Source organism: Jaculus jaculus, chromosome 15, assembly GCF_020740685.1.
Source record: "Jaculus jaculus isolate mJacJac1 chromosome 15, mJacJac1.mat.Y.cur, whole genome shotgun sequence".
NCBI lineage: Eukaryota > Metazoa > Chordata > Mammalia > Rodentia > Dipodidae > Jaculus > Jaculus jaculus.
Genome location: NC_059116.1, coordinates 64382555 through 64397837, shown reverse-complemented (window position 1 = coordinate 64397837; position 15283 = coordinate 64382555). Strand labels below are relative to the sequence as shown.

Here is a 15283-nt window from a genome sequence, read left to right as displayed (position 1 = left end):
CTCATATGTACTAAGGCTGGAGGTGACAAGATACCAAAGAATTGGCTAGGATTGTGGTTTGAATGTGAAATGGCCCTTACAGGCTCATGTGTTTGAACACTTGGTGGTGCTGTTTGGGCAGGTTGTGTAACCTTTAAGAGGTGGAACTTTGCTGGAGCAAGTGGGTCACTGGCTGGAGGGGGGGGGGCATCAAGCCTTGAGTTTTTAAAAAACATTTTATTTTAATTAATTTATTTAACAGAGAAAGAGGGAGAAAAAGGGAGAGAACGTGCGAGCCAGGGCCTCCAGCTATTGTAAACGAACTCCAGTTCCATGTGCCCCCTTGTGCATCTGGCTAACATGGGTCCTGGGGAATCGAACCTGGGTCCTTTGGCTTTGCAGGCAAATGCCTTAACCTCGAAGCCATCCCTCCAGCCCAAGCCTTGAGGTTTTAAAGTCCCACCTACTTCCAGCTTTCCCTTTCGTCTTTGCCTCTGTGCAGTGTGAGCTGCAGTCACCCACTCCCTCCTTGACACTACGCTCTTGTCCTAATGGAAAGTATCCACTGGAGCTGTAAGTAAAAATCAACCCTTCCTCCCTCAAGCTGCTTTGGGTCAGGTCACAGCAAAGACCAAAGCAACTGATACAGAGACAAAGCTCCCGTCTCCTACGTTTAACTATGAAACAGTTTACTACCAGAAAAGACCTGGGAAGAGATCCTCTCCTCACTAAAAGCAAGCCCAGGGTTTCACTGACAGGGCTGGCCCAGAGCATGCCCAGAGCATGTCTGTCTGTGCACCTTAGATACATCTAGCTCCACGAGGGCTGGCTTGTCTTGGGTTGGTACCTCCCTCTTGACCTTCAGCTCATTACTGAATCTTGATTTAGTTTTGCATGTTTCTTCCGGGATGCACAAGCACTTCTGGGCCACTATATGTAGAGCCTTTAGATATATTTAGATTTTGAAGTGTGAGTGAGTATGTGAAGTGCTTCATACGATAAGTTGCATAAGGCTTTGCCCTGCTTGCTGTAAGTTACAGGGAGATGGCACAGATGTGGTTTCTTCTTGTTGGGATTCATCAGCCCCAATCAGGGAAGTGGCAACATTTAAATATCTTAGGATTATAAGCAATTGAACTATGTTGGATGCCTGATAAATATTAGAACAGAAAAAAATGACTGAATTTTAATGAAATACAAACTGATGGGTTATGGCTTGAGAGAGTACAATTTGTTGTGGTGAGGAAGGCATGGTGGTGAGAGTGTGACTGACTTCACTCATTGAAGAATCAGGAAGCCGAGTGGCCAGTAGTCGGAGCCTGGCTATAATGCATGGAAGCCCACTCCCAGTGACCCATTTCCTCTAGTGAAGCTTCTCTCAGAAATTGTGTCACCAGCTAAGGACCAAGTGTTCAAACATATGAGCCTATGGGAGACATTTCACGTTCAAATCTCAGCAGTGAGTCATCATGGGGATTGGATCATGTCTAAGCACAAAATTTGTTTGTGTTCCATATGCACCTTATACGTACAACGTAAAGATACTTAAGTTAAGTGTGTGCTGTGGTCTGAATGTGAAATATCCCCCAGATGCACATGTGCTTTAATACTTGGTCCCCAGCCGGTGGCACTGTTTGAAAAGGTTGTGGCATCCTCAGGAGGTGGAGCCTGGCTGGAGGAAGCCAGTCACTGGCCGGGCTTCACTTCTTGTTCACACTCTGCTTCCAGACCAAGGATACAATGTGATTAGCTGCCTGATACTCCTGCTCCCCTGTTCCCTCCCTGTCCCCATGAAGGAGGTATCCCCAAACACTGTAAGCCAAAATAAATGTTCCCTTAGGCTGCTGCTTGTGAAGGGTTTGGACATAGCAATGAGTTAAGTAACTAATACAGTGTGTGTGTGTTTTAATCAAACGCTATCACATGAGATCAAGTATGGAGTTTTCTACCTTTGGGATCCTGTCAACATTCAAAAAGTTTCCAATTTGTAGGACTTGGGGAAATGGCTCAGTGGTTAAAAGCACTTGCCTGTAAAGGCCACAGGCCAGGGTTTGATTTCCCAGTGTCCATGTAAAGCCAGATGCACAAGTGGTACATGTGTCTGGAGTTTGTTGCAGCCACAAGTGGCCCTGGTGCTCCCATATTCATTCATTGATTCATTCATATTCTTTCTCTCAAATACATGAAATAAAAGTAGTTTTAAAAGCTTCATAGCTGAGTGTGGTGACCTCCAGCACTCAGGAGGACAAGGTAGGAGAATCCTTTTGAGTTTGAGACCATCATAAGACTACATAGTGACTTTCAGGTCAGCCTGGGCGAGAGGGAAACCCTACCTCAACCTCACCCCCCCAAAAAATGTTTCAGATTTTGGAACTTGAATTTCAAACTTTTGGATTAGGGTCAGTCAAGCCGCAATAACATTATATGAATATTATAAATTGAAGCATGGACACATGTTTATGTGTAACTTGGTGCTTATTGGAAGTGTATTACAAAGGTGTATGTTCAACATGACTGTCATGTGAATGAGTATATTAATTTATTCCTGGTATTTTTTAGCATCTAGTTTATACTGGTACTGTTGCTAAGTCCAGTCAGAACACAGATAAAAGATATGGTTACTGCTATCATTGAGAGTCAGGCGAGCTGAAAGGTATTCTAGAACAGATGGAAAATGAATAGAGCGCAGGGCAGGAGAACATGGGACACCTAAAGTCTGGTGCAGATGCAAGAAAAGCTTCATAAAGGAGCAAAGGTATACATGTGGAAAAAATTCAAGGACAATATGGACAAATCAGTTGCAGAAGGGTAGGAATATTGGGAATGTCATGAAAATTTAACCTCTTTATTCAGACATATACTGTAAAGGAACTCATTAAAAGGCACCATTTGGTAGTTTTCATTATAACCAAGGCTGTGCAACCATCACCACCACCTAAGTGCAGAATATTTTTATTATTCCAAAACCATCATACCTTTGTCTCTTTTAGATTTCTTCCAATATTGAATGCTTTTGTAATAAGTGAAGCAAGATGTACATACAGAAACTTCTGGTATCTGGCCATTATGGGAAAGTTTTGTGTTATATGTGAAATAAACTATAAAGATGTCTTGTGTCTTTAATTTTAAACTTTATTAGTGACACAGTAAATAGGTACATGAAAATCTTCACAGATCTCTACAAATGCACTTAAATAAAACAGGGATTGTAAGATCAGGGTTTCAGTGATGACTAGTATATTATTTACTGTATAAAAATTTCCAAGTTTATAAAATTTGCTCATTTTTTCATGTCTTAAAAACTAGCTGCATGAACTAGAAAAAGGAACATAGTGAAGAGAAATACATAGAGGTTCTAGGTGGGGTCTGGCACCTTTTGTGTTATGAAAGGAACCAGCTATGCGGTAAGTATTATACACTCAGTGTGTCCTCAGTGTTCGCTGAGAGGGCAGGATGCTAACGAATGGATCCCTGGAGAATTTTCCCCGACATAGCTTTCTTCCTCCCTCTATTCCTTTTGCATTCTAAGGGGCAGACAGCCACTGTGTCTTGTGAATGACAGCCTATTACAAAGCCCTTTGGTAGCCAGTCCCCTGTAGAAGGACAGGAGTATGGCAAGGCATGATGTGCCAAAGAATTCTGACTTCTTTAATCGCAAGGGGTGCATTTTCTCAAGGGCTTCTTATGACCAAAGGTCCTGAGGAGTTCATGCCTATTCCTCACATGTCAGGCCCATCAAGAGTTAGGACATTATGTGAAGTAGATCGAGTTGTTTGTATGCCTCCAAATCATGAGATGGCCTCCTACCTGTGAATTTTGTTACACCTAAAAGGTTTACAGCAAAGGCCCCCCGAGGTTTGTGTGGGGCCCTCAAGCTCTTTGAAGTACGCAGTGCTCCTCACCCATCAGCCACACAGACTGGGAGTTAGACATGAACTCTAGCAGACAAGAAACAGCTACCAGGACAGCTTTAATTCATAAGCACTGAGAAGATGAACAGCGATGTCCGCCCATGTGCCTTTCATTTGCTTTCCAATGAACTGCTACAGCTGTGGCCAAATGGCTTCTCTCCAGGTTAAGGCACAACATGAAATTTACTGTCTGTGATTTTGGCTCATCTTTCAAATAAAGTGTGATTATTGAAATTGAGACACAGATTTTTCCAACTGCTTTGTAAACTTAAAGATTTTGGTCAGCTTGTCATATCATACTTAGTATTCAGGATATTAATTAAAAAATAACTAATGCCAGTGTAAACATGCCGCAGATACATAGGTCTATAAAATATTGCACATAAAATTTTGTTCGGCATTTCTCCATAGCAACTTTTCAATTATTATAAAAAGCATACAAAATTGTTCAGACTATCTATGAATTTGGCTGGAAAGTTTTACTTTAAAATGATAATATTACCTATGATTATGGATTATTTACAAGAGTTTTAAGCAGTGATTTGTTTGATGGATAAGTTTAAAATGATAGAATGATAGTTTAAGTAAAAGATTATTCACCGAGATTATGTATTAGGTAATTGCAGGTTAAACAAGTAAAAGAGTTGGAGTAAGGTCTTTAAATAAAATCCTATGAGTTAATCTTATAGATTTGCCTTGTGTAACTTTTTAATTTCCATCCTACTTATGCGCACCACATTTTGTCTCGTGTGCATACACAAGATATAAGAGGGAAAACAAGTATCTGATCCTGAGCTAAATATTGGTATTGCCTATTGGAGCTATTAAAAATAACATTTGTTCTTATTATCCAATTGTAATTTCACAGGGATTCTACAAATTGTGCCAATACTTTAAAACCCCATACAGGGTAGTAAGTACCTTGAAATTAAGGTTTTAAATAAATCAGTGGAAAGGTTTTTTTTTTATTTTAAAAACATATATAAAATATACATGTAACATTTTAAAAATCTAAACTAAGAAGATGTGAGTTCCTGAATGGTGTGAATAAGTCATTCCAGGTGGCATGGTATTAAGTAAAACTGACACCTAATACCAATTTGTGTTTCCCGAACACCATCTAAGAATCAGAAAGGTTCTACTCAATGTGTTATCTGCACACAGTAGCTATTTTAAGAAGAAGTGAAATGAGTGATTCTGAAAACTATCTAACCAAATCTTAGTTTCCAAATTCTCTAGACAGTGAGATTCTCCACCTAGAGAAATGGAAAATAAATAAATACAATTTTATCCTCACCTAGAAAATTCTCTTTGTTGTTTTAAAGGTACTTTCGTAGTACCAACAACATATTGCTTGTCTCCCTGAGCCATCACACCATCAGAAATATTGCTTTTCTTTAGGGAGGTGTCAGAGAGTCCATTGGATTACAGTAGTGTTGGGCAGTTCAGTCTTAGTTAACCTTCTAATTTATATAGTAATTCAGACATTTCATCTTCGCAATTCAACTTGGGTTTACCTTGGAAGCAACCCAGGTTCCCGTACCCATTCCATAATGCCTGCCATGAATGGAATGCCAAAAACAAAAGAAATTTTCCATGGTTGCTGATTGCTTCTATGGCGTTGGAGTTCTTTTACTCAGGGGTCTCTGGTCTCCACGGCAGCTTCCACCACGGAGCATGGAGTCCATGAGGCAATAACTTCAGGGGTCCTTCCATTCCCTAGGTCATTAGCAGGTACAGGAAAGCCATTACCACATAGCCCTTATGGTTTCTCTTTTCCTGTTTTGAATAGGACCAGCGTTTGCATTTTTGGTCTTTGTGTTTTCCTGTCATGCGTCTGTGGTCTTGTCACTGGTCAGTTGTTCCCTGTCAGTCATTTCATCCTGGGGAGGTCTTGCTCTGTCAAAGAATCCACACTAGGATAAAAAGGAAAATGAAATAAAATCAAGTCATTTGAACTTGTGGTACACCTTACTTGAGAGAATTTTTTCTCTAGACATTTTCCAATGAAACCCAAGCTCTGTGAATGCTATCTGTTCAGTCCTCCAAAGATGGGCATGCAATGTGTTGGTTACCTGCACAGAGCAAGTTGTTTCCCATGGATGGCAAGGTGAGTAGATTGGCAAAGCATTTGTAAACCAAGTGGTTGTATTCTTGCCATGTAAAGTGGTGGGGTAGAATGACCTCACTTTACCTTAGACCAGTCAGGCCTTGGATATTTTCTTGGAATTATACTCCTGTTTCTCAGATGCTCTCTCTGCTTTTCTCAGTGTTTTGTGCACGTCTGGTTGGCATTAACTCCTGACCAGGGGCATCTCCTATGGTGTACTATAGGTGATGTTGAGGTACATTATAGGTGGAAATAAGGTTGTTACCTCTGTATTTGGTGGATTATATTGAGAAGAAGATTTGATATTTATTTCAAGGATAGGACCAGGTAAGCAAGGATATCTTTGTAACTTTACATAGATTAATCAGCAATTCTCATAAAGAGTATTCTAGAATCTTGTTCTTGCATTTCCAATTAGTATTTTAGCATGGAGAATGTCTATTCTACTAGAAATTTGGGCCTTCAGTTCTTACTGTTGCTCATGTGGGAAGCACAACATGAGTTTTTTTATTTTTTGCAGAACTAGTAGAATATTCTATCAATTTGCACACATAATTGCATGCAGTTACCATAAATAGCAGAATAATGCAAAACCATTTGTAAATGTGTGTCATAGACTGTGTGGGCTCAAGATGGCACAAACCATCTGATAATGATTAGAAAATTTATTCTTTAACTCAAAGTCAAGGTTTTCTAAATTTATAGTCCTAGTAAGCATGCTGGCTATTATTTCAAAATAAAGACATGCCATGTTTGTAGGTATCCACAACAATAGTGGTTAAGTAAGATGACTGGGCTAATTATTCTCTAGTTATGTAATTTTGACATTGCTTCTATTGGGATGAAGGGTCTATACAACTTGGCAAGTGTACAAGTTATTGGGCCAGAAATCTGTTGCTATTATAAACTTCTAGAAAAACTTCAGTAGAACACTTCAAAGACCATGTTAAGGTTTCCTAATAAAGGTATATTAATTGGCAAGCACAAAGTGCAAGTCTACATATCTTATCATATGCATAGCCTATTTGGTGAGATAAGAAAAGCTAGAACTGATCAGTATTAATTCCATCAGTGAGGTGCTTTCAAAGAAAAGGCCAGAGGACTGATGAGAGGGCCATGCCAACCAAAAGCAGAAGATTTGGTTAACCAAGAATGAAAAAGAAGTCTTTGTAATAATGTTCTCACTCTACAGATGCTAAAAAGAAGATAAGGGGTCTCAATACATTTATTCAATGTATTTAGTTATAAAAAATCTCAAGATTAGGGCTGGAAATAGGGGTTCAATTCCCAGTGCTTAAAACAAAACAAAAACAACCTCCCTCTGAAAAATATAAACCCTCAACATGAAAACATTAAACACACTCCTCATCTTAAATATTAGCTACACAAACATATTAAGTGCCAAAGCAAAAAAGACACCCTTTCCCCTGTCCTAGAACAATCGCAATTCTCCAAATTGTACCTTTAGCATCATAGTTTGTTATTTTAAAAAAATTGTATTTATTTAGTTAGTTTTTGGTTTTTCAAAGTAGAGTCTCTCTCTAGCCCAGGCTGACCTGGAATTCACTAAGTAGTCTCAGGGTGGCCTCAAGCTCACAGCGATCCTCCTACCTCTGCCTCCCAAGTGCTGGGATTAAAGGCGTGAGCCACCACTACCGGCCCAGCTTATTTATTTATTTATTTATTTATTTGAGAGTGACAGACACAGAGAGAAAGACAGATAGAGGGAGAGAGAGAATGGGTGCGCTAGGGCTTCCAGCCTCTGCAAACGAACTCCAGATGCGTGCGCCCCCTTGTGCATCTGGCTAACGTGGGTCCTGGGGAACCGAGCCTCGAACAGGGGTCCTTAGGCTTCACAGGCAAGCGCTTAACCGCTAAGCCATCTCTCCAGCCCCCGGCCCAGTTTTTAATTTTTTAAAATTTATTTATTTGCGCCAGACATTTGTTCCTTTTTTTTTTTTTGTGTGTGTGTGTGTCTATCTTATATGGGTGGCTTGGGATTTGAACCCAGGCTGGCAGGCTTTGGAAGCAAGTGCCTTTCACCACTGAGCAGTCTTCTCGACCTCAGCATCATCTTTTAAAATTCCTAATAATATTCTTCTAAACCCCACTATTGGCTTTTGAAACCCAGAAGGAAAAATAAAGGAAATCGACTTACCTTCCATAATGCTAAAGTTAATATGGCCAGAACCAGTAATCCAAGAAGTATGGCTAGTATTATGACCCACAGTGGAATTGAGAAGGAAACATTCGGAGTGGCCCAAATAACTGACGTCTTTATCTGGAATGAAAATAAAGCAAATGAGCTCTACTTTGAAAATGACTTGGTGAAATAAGGCACAGTGATTTTCAGTTTAATACTGACACTTGTTCTGAAGGAATCCACAGACTAACCAAATTTTCCCAGAGGAGTTTGCACTGGAACATGGTCTCTTTAAAACAAGCAAACAGCTAGGTCTGGCAAGGTAAGTGAAAACTTAGTTATAGGTACTTGTTGGATGGCTGGCTTTCAAGTACAGAAACCTAGAATAAAGTTGAGCTGAACCAGAATCCAAGAAGGCAGAAAGGAAGGACCTTAAATTGGACCAAACCTCTATGACAATGATGGGAAGTCAAAGACTCCAATGAACATCAAGTTTCTCTCTGTATCTCTTCATATAACTCAGTTAATCTCATTGACAGGTGAAATGTATGAGCAACCTGGAATCATTAGATGTGCAAAAAGATTAGAACTCATCTAATTTTGTCTTCTAATTTTATAGATGATAACATTGAGGCTCGGGAAGAATAAGTAATTCATGCCATTAATTAATAGCAGTGCTAGGTTTATCTGTATATTTTATGTATTTTCATGGAAGTAACTCTTATAAAAATTGTCAAAATGGAAATAAAGTCAATTGTGTCAGCCCTAAGAAAGATTACTAAATGAAGCCCAGAGTTTATGAAGCAAGAGTTCTAATGCATGAGTGCAGGATAGTACCCATTACCAAAGATTCTGCCAGGATAACAGCCTTGCATTAAGGCCACTGTAATTTTCCATAAAATACTTCTGTCAGGTTATCTGCCCAGCAACTGCCTGCTTAGCCTTAGAATGATGTTACCTTTGTTACTAATTCTTTTGATTTAGGATTATTGTTTCGGAATATCTTATGATCTCATCTTTGCTTTGGCCTTTAAATTTTTTTCCATGCCTCAGCCTCTCTGGGTACATTTATGGTTTACTAGAGCAAATGTATTTCCACTGAAATGCCATTTGGTTTTCCAGTGAACGTCATTACTATTTAAAGATCATTCAGATAATTATTTAACTTGATACAGTAGTGTGCAAAGTGAAGGTTTTCCTGATGTATTGGAGCTAACTTCAATCCTAAATCCATTTTTCAGAGACAGAGCTGGCATAACATCTGGAGATCATGGGCCATATCATTCTGCATTGTTGCAAAGAAGCCTGGGGAAATGAGACCTCCCCAGCAGGTCTGTATGCTCAGTGCTTAGGAACCATCCTTGCCTCTCCATGTGGGCACAAGAAGGCTTTGTTACTCATGTGCTGAGAACCTGTGCACGGAAGCTCCTGATATCCATAGAAAACAGAGGAGATATCTGGCCATGCTTTCTGTGAGTCAAAGGAAAGAGAAATTAAAATAGTTCTGCATCTACATGTTATCCACAAAGGCTAGCATGTGGGTTTTATCAGAGTAGCAAGAATGGCCTTTTATGAACTGGTCTGTATGCTTCTTATTTTAAGTATGTTGGCCAAAGGATCATGACTCCAATGCTGAAACATGCCCAAGAATGGTCCATCACAATTCTGTAACCAACTCTGAAAAGGGAATGAAGTCATCACTGATGGTGATGGCTCTGGAGAGGCCCTTGCAGGGTAGGACTAGGTACTTTCATTATCTGAAAGCTACTATTTGTCCATAACCATGGTCTTTTTTTCTACCTTCTTTTTAAAATTTTATTTTTAGCTATTTACTTGACAGATGAAAGAAAGAGAGAGAGAGAGAGAGAGAGAGAGAGAGAGAGAAAGAATATGAGTGGATGCACCAGAGCCTCCAGTCTCTGCAAATGAACTCCAGATGTAGGTGCCACCTTGTGTATCTGGGTCCTGGGGAATTAAACCTAGGTCCTTAGGATTTTCAGGTAAGTGCCTTAACCACTAAACCATCTCTCCAGCCCTATTTTTGGTTAATTTTTTTTTAAAAAAATTATGTTCTGCCATCTTAACTAGATTGTGCATTCTGCAAATACTCTTGCTCAGTCCTAACATGCTCAGGACTTAGAGAAAGGCTGTGAAATGATATTTCAATAAGAGCATAAATGAAAGCTTGGAAAATGGCTCCATTGGTAAAGTACTTGCTATGCAAACATAAGAATCTTAGTTCAGATCTCCAACACCTGTGTAATGCCCAGTGGGCATGACAACCCTCCTGTAATCCCAGAGTTTAGGAATTTGGCTAGTTAGACTAGCAAACTGATAAGAACTGGTTCAAGTGAGAGACGTCATTTCAATAAATAAAGCAGAGATCGATTGAGAAGATCTTTGGTGTCAACATCTGACTTCCACACAGACATAAAAACATGCATTCACTTATATACACACCACATGCAAAATACCTGAGAACATAGGTGAGCTAGGCATGATGACATATACTCATAATCCCAGCACTTTGGGCTAAAGCAGGACTAAATTCATGGTCAGTCTAGGCCTGTCTGTAAACATAGCAACAAAATAGAGAAACCTGGTTTTACTGGAAGCAGATGATGAAAGTTTGCTGATGAGGATTTCAGAATGTTGGGACAGCAGTGATCATCAACTCACAGGCCAGTTGCAATGACCTTGGAGAGAGCTATCTGGAGCCATGGAAAAATTTGAGGTTTATCATGGAAGTTTCTTTTCCCAAATCTCTAAGTCCACAGAGGAAGCAGCATAGTTTCCGTGCATGTTTTATGCCTTGTCAGAGCTTGCCCAAATCATCATGCTGATAAGCCATGGAGGCTCGGGTCTTCTCTTTCCTTGTTTCCCAAACTCATATCTCTAGTACTTTCTCTTGTTTCATATTAAACTTAGGAAATGATCCTAGTTTCACAAGTTTAAAGATCCCTAAAGAAGTTGAAACAAGGGACATTAATTTTCCAAGTTGTTAGTTTAATAAGAAGGAAATGGGATGAGATGAGTGGATCATGGGTCTTCTGCCAGGGCCTTCACCACTTGGCCCTTGCAGGCTGTCTCTAAAACTGATCTATCTTTAGAGCAAGCAGGAAAAGTCCCTTATAAAGACCTAAGGAAGATATTTGAGTTTTTTATAATATGAAAAAGCATAAATAAAGCATGAAATTGACCAGATATGCTTAGTAGGGTCTTCTACATAGGGTAAAGAATTTACAGAGGTAGTTACAAAACCTACGAACTTTTTGCTTACATTTGCTTCAAGACATTCTGAGAGTAGGGCCTTAAATAGCCTGTAAGAAGATGAACTCTGTGCAATGCTTCAAAACTTTCCCTTGCAGTTCCAATGCTGAATTTCTCATTATCAAAACTGTTGCCAGTCTACTTCTAGCAGCATTAGGTTTGTTTCAAAAGTACTTCTTAGCCAGACGTGGTGGCGCACACCTTTAATCCCAGCACTTGGGAGGCAGAGGTAGGAGGATCACTGTGAGTTCAAAGCCACCCAGTGAATTCCAGGTCAGCCTGGGCTAGAGTGAGACCCTACCTTGAAAAACCAACAAAAAAATAACTAAAAGCACTTCTTCACACCCCTCCTCTAAGTATTTGATAGTGTTAGGATTATGCATATTTCTTGTGAGTTTCTCCATGCAGGTCACTAGTGGGAAGAAACAGAGGATTTCAAAAGACACACTGAGTATCTCTCCTCTGTGTCTACATTCTGCTTTCTTTGTCCTCTGACTTAGGACATCCATGTGCCATGGAGGCTGCCCCATCTCAGTCTAAATAAAATGAGTTCAGCTATGGAGATCTTCCTTCACTCTGGTGTCTTCTTAAACTTATCTGGGCTTTATGATAACTAGAAATACAGAAAACTAACAACCATGACCCAAAGAATTTTTCCAGACTTGTAGATGTTACTGCAAAGAACCGACTATAAACCACCATTAGAAGAGCCACATACATGCCATGGAAAGAGAAGTCCTTCTGCAAATGAATGAGTCATGTGACATTCAGGTCTGTGAACCTGACAGTGACAGTGGAGGTAGATCATCTGCAGGTGGAAAAAGCAGCAGAGAACAGCGTTTCCTGAAACCCACCACCGGGTATAAATAAGAAATTTACACTGTATGTGGACGTGCAGGCTTCAAGGAAAGGATTTAATTTGCCGCTTTGATAGGACTCGCTTTAATTATGTGCTAGTGATGTGGAACTGCAGGCTAATTTGGGAGAAGCTTGAATAATAAATAAAATGTTGACAAATACCAAACTTTGTTATTTCTAATTCATCTTATAACTGTTCTTGATAGGCCTACAAAAGGTTAAATTATAGATTAAGGTACCCATTGCACAATAAATAAGGTAAAATGAACCATTATTTTTTAAAGTTTTAAAATGACTAAGTATGGATGTATAACACAAAACTTTCATTTGTTTCAAATATTTTTGCCTTTTATAATATTTATTATGTCCTCTGAAGCTCTGTGGGTATTGTCATCAGCTGTAATCTTACTCTTGATTAGTGCTGCCCAATAAACTGTAAGTCACATAGGTATCTTCTAGTAGACACATCAGAAAGAGTGGAGAGAGCCATCGTAGTGGCTCACATCTGTAATCCCAGCTTTTGGAAGGCTGAGTGAAGTAGGAGGACTGTCATATGTTCAAGACCAACCTATGCTCCAGAGCAAGGTCACCTTGGCCTACAGTGAAACCCTACCTCAACAAAGAAACAAAAAAGTGAAAAGAAATATTTGACATTAACTTTACTAATATATGCTATTAAGCCCTAACTATCAGCTGTTATCTATTACTAAACCTAATATTATTCAACATGTAATTGACATCAATAATTTTAAATGTCTCCTGCATTCTTTTCCTTATCTCCAAAATCCAGTGTTCTCTTAACACTGGTGGCACATAACAGCTTCTAACTTTTCAATTATTATACTACAATGTACAACTATAAAGCGGAATTTCATAGAAGTATTTGCCCAGCTTCAGATTTTTTAGTTTATATGAAATCAAACTACAAGTTCTGTTCTTCCAAGCCACTTTCAGGGACTCATAGTCTATATGACTAACATGGTGTCCAAATGATAGACCAGTGAGATCAGCTGATACACTCAACTCTTCATTATAAGATTCTTCTGCCTTGGGACAGAAGATGGAATGTGCATATCTCTACAGGTTTGCTTTCAGAACATGGGCTTGTGATGGAATATTTCAACTTCTTTGAAACAAAAGGTAACTTGAGAACTTAAAACTTTTGGGAAAAATCTAGTTTCATGCCAGCTGATCAACAGTCTGTTATAATTTAGTTTTATTTATCAGGAATTTGTAGCTATTTAAACAAATTGTATAAAAACTTAACTCACTTATTATCATAATCTATAATTTTAGGAAGTGGAAACCATAAATTATAAGCACTTTGGAACTTCTTAGAATGATCCTATGAGGAAACATTTAATCTAACCTTTATCATGCCATAAATCTTGTTCTTTATTATGGTTGAAAGACTATAAATAACCTTTAATATGCCAACATTTTATCATTGACACCTATGATATGTTTTTGTATAGTCTGATTAAAAACACTAAGGTAAAAGAAAAAGCTTCTTTGTATATGCAATTGTAATTAATGTTGACATCTACATATATCACAAAATCTTGTATAAACATACTACAATGGAGTCAGAAGAATGTTTTAAACAAATGTACCAGCATACTCTACCTACCTTACCATTTAGAACAAAATGATAATACAAAGGAGGCCAGCTAAGCACACATTTAACAGCATTTAAACAACTCCTGTGAAACAGAGTCACAATCACAAGTTTATGTTCAAACAAATGTTTCATATAAGAATTCAGTGTTCAGATTCTGAAAATTAGATAGATGTGCAGTGTGTGATTTTCATGAAATATTTGATAACAAAATTATACTGAACAATCTTCAGATGTAAATTGTGGAATTGGGTGCTCCTTACAAGGCATGCAAATGCTAATTTTCATTGGCCAGCCAAAAAGCATTCAAATAATTGAATAATCTTTTTTTCTTCTGTTCTGTAATGACTCTGGGTTCATTCATATCCCTCCGAATCATACAGCCTTTTCCTCACCTCTGCATAGGGCAAGTATGAGTTCATGTGTTACACACAGTAGTAGATGAAGACTGCTGTTCCTCCCATATCTAAAGCTAACTCAGGCCCCAAGATAAGGCTGAATTATGACTATGCTGAGCAGGGAGTATAAACAAACTAACCACCTCACACAAGTTTCAAGGAAAATAAGCATAAATTATATTTGTTACTTGTATCACAAAGTCTCCAATGTCCAAAAAGAGCTGTTTTGAGTCCCAAATGACCTCCTCTGCAGAATTTTCTCTTGTAAGGCTTTTAAATAGACTTAAGAATGTATTTATTTACTTAGAGACAAAGAGGGGCAGAGAGAGAAAGAGAGAGAGAGAGAAAGAGAGAGAGAGAGAGAGAGAGAGAGAGAGAGAGAGAGAGAGAAGGAGATTGGGCACACTAGGGCCTCTAGTCACTGCAAATAACTCCAGATGCATGCACCACCTTGTATATCAGACCTACATGGGTACTGGGGAATCAAACTTGGATCCTTAGGCTTTGCAGCCAAGTACCTTAACCACTAAGCCATCTCCTGCAGCCCATCTTGTAAAGCTCTTAAAGCGCAGTACCAGGGCCCCACCTATGCAGTCAGACACATGGTGAGAGGTCTTACAACAATCCTCTTTGAGCTCTTTTTGATAAAAAGAATAGTGAAACCTTTGAAAACTGTGTGACAATATGTCTGCCCCTCCAACCAGAGTTTCATCAAATCAAGCCATGGAAACACTGTTTCCCTATACTGCACAGCTAAGTTTATACTGACAAGATCTTCTCTGGTCAGTTGGATAGTAAGAGACTTGAAAGCACTTCTATTCCTCAATGTTTTCCCTATAAACTTTACCTAAATGGTGTGGTAAATCATCTTCATGAGACAGCAGGCCTTTTGCTTTTCCAATATGGTAACAATAGTGGTGGAGGTGGAGAGAGCTTGAATTTGATCATTTCATGGGTCTTTTGAGATGAGTTGGGAACAGCAGGCTGTCACCTGTT

At 39.0% G+C, this 15283-nt stretch overlaps 1 protein-coding gene across 1 annotated transcript in view; it reads right to left on the bottom strand.

Annotated features, from left to right (window-relative positions):
• Positions 1-3093: 3093 nt before the first annotated feature.
• The window catches only part of Itga8 (integrin subunit alpha 8), a 213745-nt gene continuing 201555 nt past the window's right edge, over positions 3094-15283 (bottom strand). The window contains exons 29-30 of the mRNA XM_045135108.1: positions 8159-8281; positions 3094-5806 (exon numbers count right to left, since the gene is read on the bottom strand). Coding sequence (XP_044991043.1) covers positions 5720-5806; positions 8159-8281 — 210 coding nt within the window. The 3' untranslated portion in view covers positions 3094-5719. The remainder of the gene's footprint in view (positions 5807-8158; positions 8282-15283) is intronic.